The sequence below is a fragment of the Lissotriton vulgaris genome, chromosome 5, assembly GCF_964263255.1.
Source record: "Lissotriton vulgaris chromosome 5, aLisVul1.2, whole genome shotgun sequence".
NCBI lineage: Eukaryota > Metazoa > Chordata > Amphibia > Caudata > Salamandridae > Lissotriton > Lissotriton vulgaris.
In genome coordinates this window covers 1,524,193,061-1,524,211,410 of record NC_141693.1, presented here as the reverse complement: position 1 = coordinate 1,524,211,410, position 18,350 = coordinate 1,524,193,061, and the positions used below count along the sequence as shown (strand labels likewise).

Here is an 18,350-nt window from a genome sequence, read left to right as displayed (position 1 = left end):
AGGACCCGCACACCGCCAAAACCAACCTCCAAGAGGGAAGGAAGGCCGTCGCTGACTGGATGAGGAAAAGCCGTCTGAAGCTGAACTCTGACAAGACGGAGGTACTCCTCGGACCCACCCCCTCAGCCTGGGACGACTCCTGGTGGCCGACCACACTGGGAACAGCACTGACACCCACAGACCATGCACGCAACCTAGGATTCATCCTCGACTCCTCCCTCTCCATGTCTAAACAGGTCAACGCCGTCTCCTCCTCCTGCTACAACACCCTCCGCATTCTCCGCAGGATCTACAAGTGGATCCCGACCGAAACAAGAAGAACGGTGACACAGGCCCTTGTCAGCAGCAGACTGGACTACGGCAACGCACTCTACACAGGAATCCCAGCCAAACACCTACGACGACTACAACGCATCCAAAACGTCTCCGCCCGACTGATCGTCAACGTCCCCCGCCGCAGCCACATCACCCCCCCACCTGAGAGACCCACTCTGGCTCCCCGTCGACAAGAGAATCACCTTCAAGCTCCTCACCCACGCACACAAAGCACTCCACAATGCCGGACCAGCCTACCTGAACAGCAGACTCCGCTTCTACACCCCCACCTGCCAGCTCCGCCAGCCACGCCCTCGCCGCTGTCCCCCGCATCCAACGAACAACCTCCGGCGGCAGATCCTTCTCCTACCTCGCCGCCAAGACCTGGAACACCCTCCCTACCCACCGATGGCAGACCCAAGACCTACTCCCCTTCAGAAGACTCCTCAAGACCTGGCTCTTCGAGCAGTAGCGGCACCCCCTCCCCTCAGCGCCTTGAGACCCTCACGGGTAAGTAGCGCGCTTTACAAGTACTCCGATTGACTGATTGATTGATAGGTAAAAGGTAGGATAAGCCCTGATGTGTATGGCATGTCCTAATAGTGAATTACAGCCATTTTCGTTTTTCACTATTGCAAGGCTTCCTGTTCCCCACAGGCCAGAATGGGCAGTTTGATTATTACATCTTATAATCCTAACTGACTCGGGGAACTAGGTAGAAATTCGAGTTTAGTATGCCTGAACTCCGAATGATAAAATACATCTTTTAGTGAAGTTGGTTTTAACTTTCTGTGTTTGAAAATACCACTTTTAGAAAGTAGGTATTTTTTTGTCTAACCATCCAAGCCTGCTTCTGCTAGGTTGTGTATTCCTTGCCTGGAATTTGAGTGACAGGGGCTGGGGGATTCCAGGAGACAGGGCGAATCAGCATAGGGCTGAATAGAGAGATCTGCATACAGACAGGAGGGAGGAGTTGCACCTGGGACCTGAATAAGGCTGTGCCTTCCCTCCACAATGCTGGCTCCACCGCCTGTGGTACGTCTGATGTCCCTGCTCTGCACTGTGAAGGGGAAGAAGGACTCTTGTAAACAAAGTGCTCCAGGACTGCACAGAACTGGTTTCGACTGGGTACAGGACAAAGGATTTGCTAGTATAAATATTGGGACCCAGACTTGAAAACTTTAGATCATTTTTGGGAAACAAGAAGAACCCTTTGCGGAGGAGAGGAACCAGAGAGACTGAGGAGACACTATCCCTCGGCTGAAGTGCTCCTTGGGGGATTGGCCTGGAATGGTTGCCTGACTGCCAAAGAAAGGAGAGAGGAGCTTTGTGCTACTTTCATTCAACTTGTGAAGTCTCAGGGACAACAGACTTCGCCCACCAGCTCCCCAAGAGCTCTTTCGAAGTGCCTGCAGTTGTGTGGGGCTTTCTGAGGGACTGCGTGTCACAAGAAGCTGGAAGCGCGACTCACGAAGAAGCGTTTCGCTGAACTGCCACTGTCGCTCCACAACGCGAAAGCTCCTCGCGTTGCCGGAGAAGAGGATCCACGTTGCACCAGATGCCCCCACATCATGGGAGAAGCGTGTCGCCGCAGCAGCCGTTGTCCTAGCATTGCTGGGAAAGCGTATCGCCGGAGAAGAGGATCGACGTCGCACCAGATGCTGCTGCATCACCGGGAAGTGTGTCCCATGGCCTGTCGCGGCTCAGAAGAAACGTTGAGTCGCCGCACAGCCGTCGGGCGTGCACGCATCGTGCTGCATCAAGAAAACAACGTAATTTTTGTTTCATTGCACCAGATCTTCATCGCATCACGGCACTGCTGGTCACATAGTCACAGAAGCGCAGTAGGAAACAGACGCATCACCTCCCCATCAGTAGGGACCCAACGCATCACCTTCCCTGCAGCACTTTCGTTGTATAGCGTTACTCATCCTAAGACTCAAAGTGTTGCATTTTACATCTTAAGAGAACTAAGCTAATTCTACCATTTTCCAAGTACAGTATTGTGGATTTTTGTATTTTGTGGTCTTTAGTTAAATCTATATAAAAATACTTATTTGTATACTACAACTTTTGTGATGTCCATCTGTAGTGTTGTCACTGCGTGACTGTATGTGTTCACAAATGCTTTACGCACTGCCTCGGAGATAAGCCTGTCTGCTCGTGCCAAGCTACCAAGGGGGTGAGCAGGGGTTATTTTAGGAGTGTACCCCCTTACCCTGACTAGACGCAAGGTTCCCTATTTGGACAAAGGTACTTACCTCTGCCAACTAGAGACCCCCAAATCTAATAGGTTTGAAACGTGTTGACCACTATTTTGGACCAAATGAGTGAACATGCATTCATTATCAGGCTAACCCTTTTATGTACTTTTGTTAAAAAAAATGTTAACACTTCACTAAAGAAACCACCAAGGTTAACTGAATAGTACAGTATTTAGCCACTGTTTAGACCTGTATTGGGTTGAAAATTAGTATTTGAATTTCCAAAAAAATACTCTCCAACCTATCTGGTCTTTTTCCCTTTCATTTTTCCTTTTAATTTTTGTTATTTCTTTGTTTTGCAAGAATTCGTTCTTGAACCTTAGCTTGCTTTATCGTTGTTTATTTAGAACAAATTTGTTGTCTACGTAATGTCTAGTATTGTCTAAAATATATGTAAAAACATCATATGTAATATATGTTATGTATGTGACGTAATTTGTTGTGGTCTATGAAAAATCGTATAATAGACTATTGTGCAAACTAATAAGATTGCTTGACTAAATCGGATCTCAAATTCCTTTGGAAACCAAAGGAAAAAAAATGGGTTTCTTTCCAGTCACAATGAGGTGTGATTTGAGGAAGTAATTGGTTGAACTTGTATCAGTACTGGCATGCGTCCTGCTGTTAGCTTATGTAGATTGGCCTAGCCTTACTGGTTATGGGTCAGAACCCTCTATTGTTGATCATAGAATCTGGGCTGGCAGATCCGGTGCGGAGAATGTAGCAAGCATAGGCTCCGAGATCTGTCTTCCTCTAGCTGGTAGAAACTTTCTGGAAAGAATGTCATCTGCTACCACATGATCCAGACCTGGTAATGCTCATATCACTTTTAGAACATTTGCACAATTTAATACGTCTTGCAAGCCCCTGGATTTGAAGTCTGGGATCCATAGGAGCAGACGCCCCTGGTTCTTATACTCAGTAGGTAAATGTTTGGGATCATTTGGTCTTCACATGCCGCAAGGCCTGTCCCATAGCCTGGAGGGGCTGGGGCCTGCTGTGATGTAGTCCTTTCCTGATGTTTGGTCTGGGATTACTGACTCGATTGGCTTCTGGGCACCCCTTCACTTTTACAGGGGGCCACTTCCTTACAGGATGTCAACCCACCCTCGAGAGTAAATGAGGTCTACATTGTTTGTGGTTTAAATTGCCACTTCCTTGAGCTTTCATACCGGGCTACCGCCCTTGTTGCGCTCCTTATCTTTCGGAATTCGCCCTGCTGCATTTGGAACCCTACATTATTTGCTGGCACAGGCTCAACTGATCTGGGCTCTTTCTCCCTTGGTGGCCAGGTTGAGGTTGCAATTGAGGTTCAGGCAGGCCTTGGGGCGGTTTTATTTCTGTCCTGCCTCACTTGCTTCCATTCCCTCTTTGTCATATGGGTTCATCCTGGTGTTATGATGTAGGCTAGGTGCACGCACTGGGTTCCGGTGTGGGCTAGGGTCTTCTATTTGACCTGCCCTATCGCCTACGGGGTCCACAGGTGTGTGTTGGGGGGGTCGGGGGGGCTTCTATCCCTCTTCTCAAGGGGATCCTGATGTCCTGGGGATATATTGGCAGTGTAACGCCTAAGCAAGGGCTTGAGTGAGCATCCCTTGAAGCAATGTTGGATTTAACTTCTCCTTGTATTCTTTCCAAAATCACCAGAAGAAGCACCATCTTATCGACCACCTCCTTGCAAGAACATAAGGTGAAGTCATTAAACTGATTCGCTGGCAAGTAATTAGGGTGTTTAGCTTTTAGAGTTTATCATAGATTCCTAATACAAAGATTGTCATGGTATTGAGTAGATCCACCTGGATATCCATTTTGTTTCCTGATGATTTAGTGCCATTGCCAATGCTTGCATAGAATTCAAAAGTGTTGCCCAAAACGGATTAGTTTCAGTCGCACTTTAAATGCCTGCACTGTGCTCCTCCATCCCTGCCTTTCAGCTTGGGCACCACTCTGGGGGTGCGTTTGCACAGCCATGCTCCGGTATCTTCATATAACAAGGGCTGCCTATGCTGCTACTGTCCTCCAGCAGGTTGAACCCCCTGGCTTTGCTAGCCTTAAACACTGGGAAAGAGCAGAAGGTGGGCTAGGAACTTTTTGTGGTATCCAGGTCAGGCTTATGACTTGTTCAGGAGTTGTCTGGGTGCAGTGCCAGCCCACAGTGGTCTCCAACCCCTTGGGTGGATCGCCACATAACTCTGCCCCAATCAGCTCAATCATAGAGGACCAGCTACTGAGAAATTGGTCCTTAAAGATCACAGCAATGGGTGACCAAGGAATCTGAGAGGGATTCTCCATTTATGGCCAAGCTGTTCCAATTAATTTTGAGATCAGATGCCACTCGAGAAAATGGTATAAGGTTAATGGCAGAATTAACCTCTGTCTCATCAGGCTGGCTGTTACTTGCCTACACTGAGTCACTTCCGCCTTCAATGCTTAGTTACTGGAAAAAGTCTGATATTTTTGTCATTTTTAGTGAAATAGCCAGTCCTTTAGACCATCCTGAATTTTGGCTAACTTCCACAATTTCTTTACCCTGTGGACAACCTGCTACATCCATGTCCCCCTCTACGACCAGATAACGTTTGCCCTTTGAGGAGTTCTTGGCTATTGCTCCTTTAGCTGTCCTTTTCATCGCTATTTCACTGGTCTTTGCCTCCTGCTTCCTTTTATTGGATACTAAAGCTTGGCCTCTCATTCTGCCTTATCTCATTCTGTTTGCGTTATGTGAGGGAGATGTGATACCTAATGAATGTGCCTGCTAGTACAGAGAAAAAGGATCATGCAAGGATTGTCTTGCAGGCTTATTGCTTCCTGGTTAAGTCAAATTTAAATTGTGTACTTTTGTTCAGGCCTCTTTTCTCCTGAAAGCCACTTACTCAATTGTGTGTTGGGGCAGGATGTGGGGGGGCAGGAGCATGCTAGGAGCTACTCTGTGCTCAGTCCAGAATGCCTGTTGGAACAGTGTAACGTTGGGTTGATCTCTTCAGCCTCTGTTTGGCCGCTTGAACTGCTCTGCTGGGGAGGGAGGGAGGAAGCTCACCTGGTTGCAAGCCGCACCCAGGCCTGGCTGAACCGCTTCCACAACACTGGGTTTTACCAACTGTCCGTGTGGGGACTAACACCACAAACTTCTCCAGTCACTACTAGTGGTAATTCTCTCTCGCAGGACCTTGCACCCTGCTCCTCACTCCCTGCTCCTTAGTTAGGTGGCTAGTGGTTATCACGTGGAGGCAGGGGACGTAAGTGGGGCAGTGGAGGCTGGACAGAGGCTAGACCGGCACCTGGAGATCACTGGGAGAGAGAGAGAGAGAGAGAGTGGTCGGAGGAGGGGATATCATTCAACCCTACACGCTCTCACTACCCCCCTTTTGCCCACTACCTTCATCCATCGCCACTAGCGTTTGCCAACCATCAAATGCCGGTCAACAACTCCCAGCAACCGTAGCCACTGGTGCCCTTGCTACTGGTTCCCTTGCCCTTGCCCTTGCCCCTGCCCACAGCCTGCGACCAGCCTGCTGGGCCCACCGGCCACCACTCAAGGTCTTCTCTGGTAGTGCGTTCTTTGTTCAGACACTGGCTGGGGCACGGGGTCGCTGGTTCACTGGCTGCCCACGGCTCAGCTCGTCTGAAGCTCCTCCTCTTCCTCTTGTAGGCCGATGCCATCAGATTCCAAGGGCCAAACTCTATCAACAGGCCAAAGTCCCACCTGAATCCCTCTCAGGTGCTCCCTTTCATCGGCTATTCCGGATACTGTGCAGTATTGAGCTTATCCTCCAGGACAGTAAGTGCAGGATATTCAGATTCCGATTGTTTAAGCCTGGATTTCAGTGAGACTGACTCTGAGGCTGCTGGGTCTCATGGCCTCCTGCATCTTGCCAGTAAACCTCAAGGGAAGACTGGTGCAGTTGCTGACAGACAATATCACGCCTTGTAGTTTTGCAACAAGCTAGGTAGGGTAGGGTCGTGGACCCGGTGACAAGAGGCCCTGGACATGGCTGGATCGACAGGAAATTTTCCTGGTGGGTCAACATCTAGCGGGCTCTCTAAACGCCAGAGCAGATGTACTCAGCCGTCGCATATGGCATATCACAAATGGCGTCTCCATCGGAGATGGTGTATGGTCTCTTCAAACATAGGGTAGAACCTTGGTTACATCTACTGCAGAGAGCGTGCAATGTCAGCACTTGGTCGTGCTGGAGTTTCCAAGGCGGCTCTCATTCCGAGGCGCATTTCATCTCTAGTGGAGCTCAGGATTCCAGTATACCTTTCTACCGATACCACACTGTCCAGAGTATCAAGAAGATCAAGAATGACCGGGCCCAAGCCATCCTAGTGGCTTCCCTTTGGGATTACCTGAGATAACAACGAAAGGGTAAATCTGTTTCCACAATTTCATTGGGGGAATTAGGGTTTTCCTTTTCTGAGGAAGCAGACACCATCAGGTACACCTATAAGTTTAGGGGCCCAGATGGTGCACTGTGAGCTAGCCAGGAACAAGGTCCGCATATTTGGATGGTATGAGTGGACATAGTGCCCTTAGTCTTCTTGACACTTATGTTGCCCGAACACACCGTGTTACTGAATTATTAGGAACCGTATGATACTAGTTTGCAGCAAGACCTTTGCAAGTGACAATACAAGATCTAATTCAATACACATCTGTAAGAATTCATTTGGCATCAGTAGCAGCATACTTGCATCCAAGGGAATTCTAGTCCATTGTTAAAGTCTCAGTAGCAGAGATTGTAGAGAATAGTCCGACACAGGTAATTCCCAGTACCAGTATGGAACTTGAATGTCGTACTAACTCATCTTATGGGCCCATATTTTCAGCCCATACATTCTACTTATGTTCCTTTCATGAAACTTTGCTCTCAGTTGTAATTATATCTTAACAGAGTGAGTTGCACGCTTTATCAGTGGAATAACTTTACGTTCAGTTACACAAAGGCATGGTAACAGTATAAATTAATCCATGTTTATAGCCAAAAGTTTTCACTGTTTTCAAATCAACCTGTCCGTTGAGCTACCAATCTTTTTCACAAGACCACAAGCTCTTGCTAAGATATTTACACTCTAGGCACAAGAAGAGCTCATAAGTATTTTGAGCCTACACATGCATGTTAACGGACTAACCAATGTTTTGTAGCGTTTAGCTAGCTGCATTTAGAATATGCGGTTTTTAATGTTGGAATTATGTGTATTCAACTTTGTGTTAGAGCCAAACATATATTACTGAGCATCCCCAAAGAATGCTATAGTGGACTTGTTGAGACCACATCCTCTACTTCTGTAAGACAACACTTTAAATAAGGAAATTCACTACTTAGCAGTCTAAATGCAGCATGCGATTTAAAACTACTCCTGCTTCAAATTGTAGCATTGTACATTCACTTTCCCTTCTCCCTGGGTGCAAGACAGCTAGAAATTGACCTAATTTTTGCATTATGCACTCCTAACACAGATCATGTTCCCAATAGCAGAGGTAAACACGCACTCTAAGGATGAGTCTTTGTCTCATGGCATTGTGGTTTTCAGGACGTGTTCATGAGTCATTTGCTGCATCATCAAAAGCATTCTTTGAAGAAAAACTTCTATTCCAAACATAATACTAGGTGGAAAAAGACTGTACAGCATGTGCAAACTCAAACTAATTATAATAACATATTCCATTACATGCTAGCTGCATAACCCGGGTTGTCACATGGAGCCTAAGCATTTCAGAGGCTGTGCAAAAACGAATTAGGCTATACAACACTGGTGTTCTATAGGTGAGGTGCCTGAAGCTGTGAAAAAAAATCACAACATAAAATATTAAGCACATACCCTTCACATATATTTCACTCATTTTTCCCAAAGAATTGATTGGATTGGTAGGTTGGTCCTCCTAGGTTACGTAACCTCATGCGCGCGGGCCGTTTTCCCGCTGTGCGCTGAGTTTAAAAAAAAAACCTGCGTTACATGACGAGCTCAGCTCGTCATGAGCGTCGAAGGGGTTAAGAGTTCTGCTGTTTGGTATATGGACAGTTAGTATTAGTACAAGTCATTGTAACAACAGTATACACTTGTGTGTCATGTGCATTGAGTTGGGAGTCAATAGATCTAGCCAGAATAAAGCAATAGACCAAAGTACATGATTACAGATAACATTTTTGACTTTGAACGTGAAATGCTTCACTTCCTATTGTCATTAACCGCAAATGTGCTAACCAGCACGTATGAAAGCAATGTTTGAGCAAACCAGTACAGACTCCTTCCTCAATCTTTTAACGTGCTGTGCATTTTGTGCTCCTTTGTGAACTTGGTTTTGTATTTGTATAGTGTGCTCCGCACCCAAGTAGGGTGCCTTTGAGGATTGACATCTGCTTTCTGTAAGTGATAGCATTGATGTAGTTTCAGAAATTGTTCATGCAAATTAATCTCGGGTAATATTGTATAAATTGGGAAGAGAAGATAATGGCTTTCTAGAGGTTCCCTTTCACTGTCTGAGAGCAAAGCTCTTCTACTGAAATAGATAGTGGTGGTACACTAGAGACTTTGACCAACTTTCATAGTATTTTGACACACTCTGCGAAAAGATTGTAGGGGGCGTGGCCAAGCGGCGATCGATGGCAGACACTGGTTCGGCGAGCTCCAACTTTGAACCCCTTCCCCCACATTGATCCGCCTCACTTATCCAAACCAAACATCACCAAAATTAAACCGGAACATCTGCTACATAAGACGCAGTCTTCACCGCGACTGTGCAAGCTGGGAACTCGGAGATTTGCAGAGTATTGGTGGAGGCCTCCAAGGGACAGAAGCTGGGAGCTGTAGTGGCGAAGGCGGCCGCGTGCATGATCAAGCATGCCGGCGCTGTCTGGGAGCGGACCCCGGAGGTCGGGTCGGGTCTGCCAGAGGAGCTCCCCCACTGAGTCCAGACCCCAATCAGCCACTCACCAGTAAGGGGAGCACCTCATTCAAGAGCAGCAACCAGGGACTGGCCACAAGAGAAGGCGACAGGGAACCTGGCCGTCCACTTCAGAGGCTTTGAGGAATATGTAAGGAGGGCCTATAGGGTCAAGCAGTACTGACACGCCCACAGTGCCAGCTGGAAGAGGACACAGCATAACAGCGGTATTGGGATGAAGAACACAGGACACCAAGGTCAGTACAGTTGCGTGGAGGCGCCAGAGACCACAGAAGGAACCGTCCAGAGTAACCCTAGTGACGCAGCAACACCCCCACGACATGTTGAACTCAAAGAGGTCCAGAATGGTCCAGCAAAATAAATTGGACCGCTGCACATGCCTGAAAGCCTCACCCCAGGACCAGCGGACCAAGGAGAAGGCGGGAAGCGGAGTGGAGGATAATCCAATGAAGCCCACGCTCAAACACGTTATGGCGGCCATCTCTGGAGTAAGGGCGTCCCTGGAGCAAAGGATGGACTGATGTCACGATGATAAGAGCGGATCTGGCGAAAATGGGCAAGAAGGTCAAACAGCTGGAGATCACTACAACGAGCCTGGTCGACGACACCTCCCAGTTGCAAGCTGACAAACGGGAGCTTCAAACCTTTCGCAAGTTCGCAGAAAGCAAACTCGACAATTACAAAGAGCGCACTTGTTGCAACAACGTGCACATTTTGGGCATGCCGGAGCGCGCGGAGGGGCAGACCCCGGACATATTTGTTGAAGACCTCATACTCCAGCACCTCCAACCTAAAAGCCTCTCAACATTCTTTGTTATAGAAAGGGTACACAGAGTCCCTGGTGGTCGGCCAAAACTGAGAGCCCCTCCAATGCCAATGTTAGCGCGGGTGTTAAACTATCGTGACAGGGATGTGATCCTCCAGAATGCTAGAGCAGGTCCACCACTCTGGGATGACAACGCAACGATCTCCTTTTTCTTGGATTTCACACAGGCAGTACAGCGGCAACGTAGATCCAACCTGGGTAAAGAAAATGCTTAGGGACGGAGGTCTGAAATACGCTATGCTGTTTCCTGGTAAACTAAGAGTTGAAGGTGATGGAATAGAATAGAAGTGGCATTTATAGAGTGCATGGCTACCCATGGGCATCCCAGCGCTAGGAAGTGAAGGAAGCTTCTGAAACTTATCTGGGAAAGAGCCAGGTTTTCAGCAGCTTGCGAAAGGCCAGATGGTTGGTTTCTTTCCGCAGCTGAAGGAGGAAGAGAATTCCAGAGCTTGGCGGCATTCTAGGAAAAAAGCCGACCTCCGCTTCTGGCTCTTTTGATCCTTGGTACAAAGGCCAGGTGCAGTTCATCCGATTGTAAAGGCCTATTGGCTTGATAGGGTTTGACTAACGGGGAGATAATTTTAGGTCCATTCCCTCCAAGCAATTTGTGAGTGATACAAAGAGCTTTAAAATGGACTCTCTCCCGAATGGGCAGCCAGTGTAGACCTTTAATGGTAGGTTTGGCTGACTGTCAGTAGGGCATTCCCATAAGGGTTCTTGCCGCACAGTTCAGAATCATTTGGAGTTAAGAAAATACTGCCTCTGGGGCACCCAGGTAAAGTAAATTTCCGAAGTTCAAGCGTGATAGAATAAGCGCTTGGACTGCAAGTTTCCTGGCTTGAAATGTAAGTAGAGGAACTACTTTACATAGCATTCTAAGCATGCTAAAGCAGGCAGCGACTACTTATCTGGTTTGGACTTTAAGAGTAAGGTGTGAGTTCAGCCAGAGCCCCAAACTCTTTATATTTTATTTGGAATGGGTGCTGGTCCCATTGCAGTCGGTCACATCTCATTTGGTCTAAATAGTGACGGGTCACCGAGGAGCATGAGCTCTGTCTTTTCCCCTTCAGCTTCAAATAGGAATAGTTTATCCAAATAGCCACTTCTTCGAGACAAGTACAGAGGCGGGATGTGGATGGATCAGGATGGTTAAGTGAAACCACTGGTTGAGTATCATCAGGGTATGTTACGATGTTCACTCCATAGGGCTGTATGATTCTTCAAAAGAGCCCGGACCATAGCTTTTTTCCAGGAGGGGGAAGGGGACTACTCCGGATAAGATGGAAGAATTAACCAAGTCTAGAATGACCAGGCCAACTGTCTCTGTTACTTGTTTGAGAATCCTAAATAGGGCAGGGTCACTAGGTGATCTGCTTTTTACTCAGCTGGCAGTCATAACAGACAATTATAGTCCATTGTAGGAAAGGCTTCTAGGCACGTTTCCTTGTCCTCTGTATAGGGCTTATCATACTAGATACGATTGGGGTCTTCAGTGGAAGAGAAGGATCCATCGATATTCTTAATTTTGTTGTGAAAAAATTCTGCCATTTCATTACAGCGTAGATCTGAGATAGTGGGGGTGTCTGGAAGAGAGGGAACATTCATTAATTTCTTGACCGTTTGGAAAGTTTCACTAGATGAGTTAGTGGAAGAAGCTATGATTTTCTCATAATCGAGCTCGGGTGTTTGATTTCAGTTTTATAAGTTTTGATGGCATTCTTATATTCCTGCTTCTTGTCTGGGGAAAAATTCCTTCTCCAGCCTCTGTCTTTTTACAAATTTGTTTCAGTTCTCTGAGCTTTGGAGTGTACCAAGCCGCTTTATTAGGTTATTAGGTCCTTTATGCAGCTTGATTGTTGTTTTGGGAAGGACTGAATCCAGTGAGTTATTAATCCAGTTGCCAAATTTCTCAATAGCCACTATCAGATCAGAGTCAGGAGCAGGCCTAGATCTCACCTCAGTTGATATCCAAGTGTCTATTGGGAGTTTTGACCAGCATCGGGACTTAGTTTGTACTAGTGGCTTGGGTAGGAGACCAGGAGAAGGTGATGAGGAAGTGATCTGACCAAGGAATAGGTACTGGGGACCTGAAAAAATAGGGTCTAGGAGGTGTCTTTTAAGTGTGTTGCTGACAGTACTTTTTGAGTAAACTGTAAGGCAGCTAGATCTGAATTCAATTTGTTTGCATTTTTAGAGGTTACATCGTCTAAATGAATATTAAAATCTCCAAGAATGGTAAAGTTACCAGTGGAACTTGCTAGTTTGGAGACGGTGTCTGTAAGTGAGTTACAGAATTGGCCTACAGATCCTGGGGGCGATAGATCAGGATCCCGGAGAGAGTTAGCGTAGGTGTGAATCCTTTTGAGAAATGAAGGTTTTCGCAGTTTGAAAGAGTGCTCCCCAGGATTCTACAGATGAGGTAATTTGTGGTAAAACGTGGTTCTTCGACACCCCGGAATCTGCATCGGGCTGGCTGGAGGTCTGGCGGAGAGACAGGGAGCACAGCACCGGAGCGGCGGACTAAAAGACTAACCCGACTAAAATCTGGACAAGGGATCAGGACGCAAAATACCCAAGATGTTATTGTATGGTTTCAGATGGGGACGAAGGCCTCCGGACTCAACACAAGAGGGACGGCGTCCTCAAGGGTTCCAGCAGAGCAAGGAGAGACCCGGATCTAGGGACTAGCTATCCGGAGGAGCAGATGAGACATTTTAATTATATTTTTTGGGGGGGGAGATGGAGGGATGGACCAACTCCTACACACCTGTATTACTACTTTTAGTTTAAGTTGGGCGACAGGCACTCTGTAAGTTTCGAATATGGGTGGATTGGTGCCCAAAGTGCAGGGGGGCAGGGAGGGGGGTCGTTGGGTTTGGATCACAGGGGAGTGTATTGTATGTTTGAAGTCAGCACAAAATAAGACGGCAATAGGAGGAGAGAAATTCAGCATGGATACTTTGAATACTCATGGGGAAGGTCCCAAATCTTAAGGTACTGAGCTGAAACGTAAATGGGGGACAATGCAAGACCAGATCAAACGCAGTGTGGTGTTGCAGTACATCAAGAGACTGGCGCCAGACATGGTCCTTCTTCAAGAGACCCATCTGGTGGACAACACTTGTAGGGCACTAAACAGATGGGGGTATAAGTTAGCGGCACACGCGGGCTTTACCACCAGCTCCCGGAAAGAAGGAATAATGGTGCGCTACTCCCTTCCCCTCATGATCCAATCCACTTGGACAGACGACTTAGGGAGATACATAGGCATTACGGGTCAGTGGGAGTGAGACACGATCTCCTGCCTGTCAGTCTATGTCGAGGACCTTGGAGCGGTACTGCTCTCGCTGCCAGACAGCCTAGTGGTAATGGGAGGAGATTTGAACTCAGTGGTTTCGGGAGTACAAGACAGAAGTCCTCTGTGAGATGTGGGAACGGGGGCGAGATGTCTACCAGATTTTCTGGAAACACTTGGTTTAGCTGACGCATGGATAGTGTGCCATCCAGACAGTACCCAACACTCATTCTATTCTGGGGCACACAACAGTTTTTCACAAATAGACTAAATTATCGTCCCCTCCACGCAACTAACGCATATTCACGAAATACATCACCTAGCTAGGGGTATCTCCAATCACTCTCCAGTCTGGATGCAGGTTGCGCTGGGCTGGAAGGAGGAGGGCAGGGTGGACCCGATCATTCCGTGGCACCTCTGAGACCCCCCCCCCCCGTTCGTAAGGTCCTAGTAGAGAGCATAGATAACTATTTCAAAGGGAACAAAGGCACAGTTGACTCCTCTCAGACACTGTGGGAAGCATTTAAAACGGTGCTCCGAGGGCAGGCGCTCTCCCTCATAGCGGGTAAACGGAGAGACAAAATGAAGGACCTGTTGAGTGTGAAAAGTGCAGTCCTTGACCTAGAGATATGTTTGGGGGAGGGGATTACGACCAAAAAGACCCACGCCCTATTGCTCCAAAAAGACGAATACAAGGCCATAGCAACGGATAGGGCTAAATCCACTGCAAGGGAATCGGAGGATAGAGTTTATGACCTTGGAGACAAGGCCGGGAAACTCCTTGCGTGGTTAGACAAAAGAGAAATGGCTCCCAGATTAGTGCCAGAAATACAGGACACAGATGGTCACACGTTCACGGACCTGCAAGCAATCGTGAACAACTTCGCAGCCCATTATAGTACCATCTACGAATCGCACATGCAGCAAACTGAGGAGGAATCCCAGTCAATGTTCAGGGACATTGTCCTCCCTTGGCTGTCAACCGAGGAGCAAACACTCCTAGGCGGCGAATTCACCAATGATGAAATAGCAATAGCGATTAGAAGCCTGCAGGCGGGCACCCATAGAACTGTATAAATTAGCGCTGGAAAAACTGTCCCCACGACTAAGGGCTATTGTCATGGAAAGTAGCGAGCGTGGAGACCTGCCACTAGACCAGCGAGTAGCCATAATAGTAACAATATACAAAGAGGGCAAGTCCAGACTGACATGTGCATCATGCAGACCCATCTCACTTCTCAATGCAAAACCCAAAATTCTCGCAAAGGCGCTAGCCAACCGACTGATCAAAGTGATCGGGGATCTGGTCCACCCGGATCAGTTTGGCTTCATGGCCAGCCGGAATACAGCCCTGAACCTCCAGCGATTGCATGGAGTGAAGGGAAGGTTGGACACGTTGAGAGAGCCGGCAACTCTAGTCTCATTAGACGCCACAATGGCATTTGATACTATTGAGTGGCCCGATCTGTTTGCTGTACTAAAGAAGTTTAAATTTGGGGAGGGGTTCATCCAGAGGATAAGTCTCCTATTGGCTAAGCCCCTGGCGCAGGTTGTAGTGAATAACAAACGGTCCGCGTCATTCGAGCTGGGACGTTGCACCAGGCAGGGGTGTACCCCCCCCCCCCCCCCCCCGCCCCCCCCCCTGCCCCCAATCCCCTCTTCTCTTTGCTCTGGCACTCGAGCCTCTAGCGGCGTGGATCCGAAGGGATCCTGTCATTCGACGTTTAAAATGGGCCCAGTCGTGGGAGAACCGCATATCCTTATATGCGGATGATATCCAGTTGTTCCTGCCCGCCCCCAAAAAGTCGCTGATAGCATTACTAGACATATTCACAATTTTGAAGAGATTCTCTAGTTACTCAGTCAGATGGAGTAAATCTCTACTATATGTGCTGCACGGAGACTGTCCCACGATTTCAAGGGACTGCCAAATGCAAGTCAACACGGAGGGCTTTGTATATTTGGGAATATACGTGACGTCTGACTCCGAACTAGTCGGAACTTGACCCCACCATTGCAACGGTTAAAACGAGACAGAGTGGCTTGGAAGGCGCTCCCACTCTCACTCCTAGGGAGGGCGGCGCTCTTCAAAAGGATGTCTCTGCCCCGCTCTTTGTACGTCCTACAGAACTTCCCGGACCCGGACAGCAATTTTTAGAGAGATTAAAGGGTTGCAGAGAGCTATGTGGGATGGTAAGCCTAGGATAGTGTTAACTGGTAGGATGGGGGTATCAGTCTCCCTGATCTTAGAAAATACTATTGGGTGGCCCACCTAGTGGCAATCAATCACTGCACCTACCATAGAGTAGATGATCCTGGTTTTGCCATGGACCGCTGGATACTCCCGGGAGGGAATTATTACAGTGAACTTTACTCCAAACCGAAACGCTTTCCCCTGATGGGACCGACGAAACACTCAGCACAAATCTGGCATAAGGCCACTAAGATTATAGTTTGGGAGCGTAAATTAACTGCAGCTACACCTCTTTGGTACTCTGAGATTCTAGGGGCTCTTTGGAAGACAAAGGGTTTCATTAGGTGGGACCTTATCGGGATCTCGAACATTGGCGACTTATGGGTTAGGGGGGCAGTGATAACATTTCCTGAACTGCAGCAGAAATACAAACTCTCACACATAGAGTACTTACGATTTCTGCAGGTCCGCCACGCATTGCAGGCATACATACCATCGGGCTCTCTGTCCCGGAATATACTCCACTTGAAAACAGATTGTTAGACGGTTACCTACCTGAAAAGACGATATCCCGTACTTATAGCAAATTGGTTACTAACGTAGCCGAGCCGTTAAAAGATCTTAGGGCAAAGTGGGAAAGAGACGGACTTGACCTGGACGACAAGGAGTAGCTGGAGGCCCGCTCCTCCCCAAGGGAAGTAGCCATATCAGCCAGACTGCGACTTGTCCGGCTCAAAATACTAGAATTGCGCCTAAAGGCGAAACAAAGTCTACTGAACGTATGGGAGCCTACGGACGTGGGAAGAATGGGAGAGATCTGGGTAACATTGGGACTGATGATTGCGAAAAGAAACATAGACCAACACTGGGGTGCCACCCAGCCTCCTGGGCTGGCAGAGTGGGAGAAAAGCATGGACTGGTGCATGTTTAGGGAAAAGACTGTCTACGTAGTGAGGGGGTGCCCGAAGAAGTGGTCGTTAATTTGGGGGACCTGGAACACATACTGCGGCGACATTTGTAGTCCCACCCCGCAGCAGCGACCTTGATGATCAGGAACTAAATTATTCAGTACATATTAACTTTTATAGGAAATGTAACATGCAGCCCTTTTTCGTAATCTGTAACTGTATGAACTCCTCTATGTCTGAAAATGTAATCATACACTGTATATTAACGCTGACTGTTTACTGTGTTAAGTTCCAATAAAAAGAAATATAAAAAAAAGAAAAGATTGTAACCTCCTTCCTGGGCACTGACCTCTTCTTGGGGGTGATCCGGATCCCAAGCAAACAGATTTCTTACACCCCAGGTACTCTGTTTAGGTTTTACCTTTCGCTTCAAGAAGGCCTCTTGTGAAATATTAGAACTTATTCTAAGAGCAATCTAGCATCTTCCATTTGTGAACTCACCTGAGGTCGCTTACATTCAGCTCTGTGAGCGAGCATGGCAAGGTGAATTACTTCACATTTGCTCCAGAACTCTTCCGTGGAACTCTCACAGGACAACAGCCTTAAATGTATTCACCAGGACTCCTCCCATCTCAGCAGTCAGGGTTGTAGAGCTAGCTGTAAAGTGGCTTTCCCCTAGGTCTTCCTACTAAAACATAGCTACCTGACAAAAAACTCTGGGATAGAGTGCTTTCTCAACTGAAGAAATCATCCTGCTTTTTCACTGTCATACAGAAGTAGTCATGCTATTTTCAGAAGACCCTTTATTACATTCCACAGCTGAGTACAGAGTCCATCAAAAACTTCCAAGGCTCTATGCTATATATAATAATTACTAGGACAGTTCTAAAGGGTATCTCTTTGTTTTCATCTCATGAATAACCATCAGAATAAAGTTTACCAATTGGTCTATAAATGTAACAGTCCTAGCGAATTCAGGGACATTGTAGATGCTGATGATGGTTTTCCAACATTGTGAGTACGTCAATGGAATAAAATAAAAAATAGTACATACTAAAATTATCGAAACTTCAGAGTGTGACACTTCTTTGTTTATTTTCTTTCAGAAACATCATGATCCAGAGACATGACAGCATCACAGTGGCAGTTCACAAAGTGGCATCCTGAAGCGACCACCTTCCTCACGTCCTCCATTTCTCAGCTGTTTACATTGTTTATGGTGAATTAAAATGATTTGATCAATGTTCATATGTCCAAGCATTAACTTTTTCTTGGTTTTTGAAACACCAGATGATTTTAAGACACAATAGTCTCTCCTTAGAATGAGCTTTCCTTTGGAAACTGGAATAAATTGTATAAAACTTGAGAATATTAATCTGTGTCTAAAGTCTGTTTTGCAAGGGCCCACACCGTTCTTCTCTTCACTCGTGTGAAGAACACTGATTGGGTCCCATTCATGGGAGCACAGTCCAAGGAGGGACTACTGCACCTCAGCCATACGTTTGAGGTTGTTTGCCTCCGATGCCCCGGAGTCTGTCCTACTGTGGCTGAGCAAACTGGGTCAAGTACAGGCAGTACAGTCTGTTCCCATGAGGAGCAGTTTCAGTACCGATTTTCATAAGACGGGACTTTATCTAGAGT

The 18,350-nt window shown here is 47.3% G+C and overlaps 1 protein-coding gene across 1 annotated transcript in view; it reads left to right on the top strand.

Moving 5' to 3' along the window:
- Positions 1-18,084, top strand: part of LAMTOR5 (late endosomal/lysosomal adaptor, MAPK and MTOR activator 5) — an 87,598-nt gene extending 69,514 nt beyond the window's left edge. Inside the window, exon 4 of the mRNA XM_086923594.1 lies at positions 17,816-18,084. Within this exon, the coding sequence (XP_086779720.1) occupies positions 17,816-17,876 (61 nt within the window). The 3' untranslated portion in view covers positions 17,877-18,084. The remainder of the gene's footprint in view (positions 1-17,815) is intronic.
- Positions 18,085-18,350: the final 266 nt, after the last annotated feature.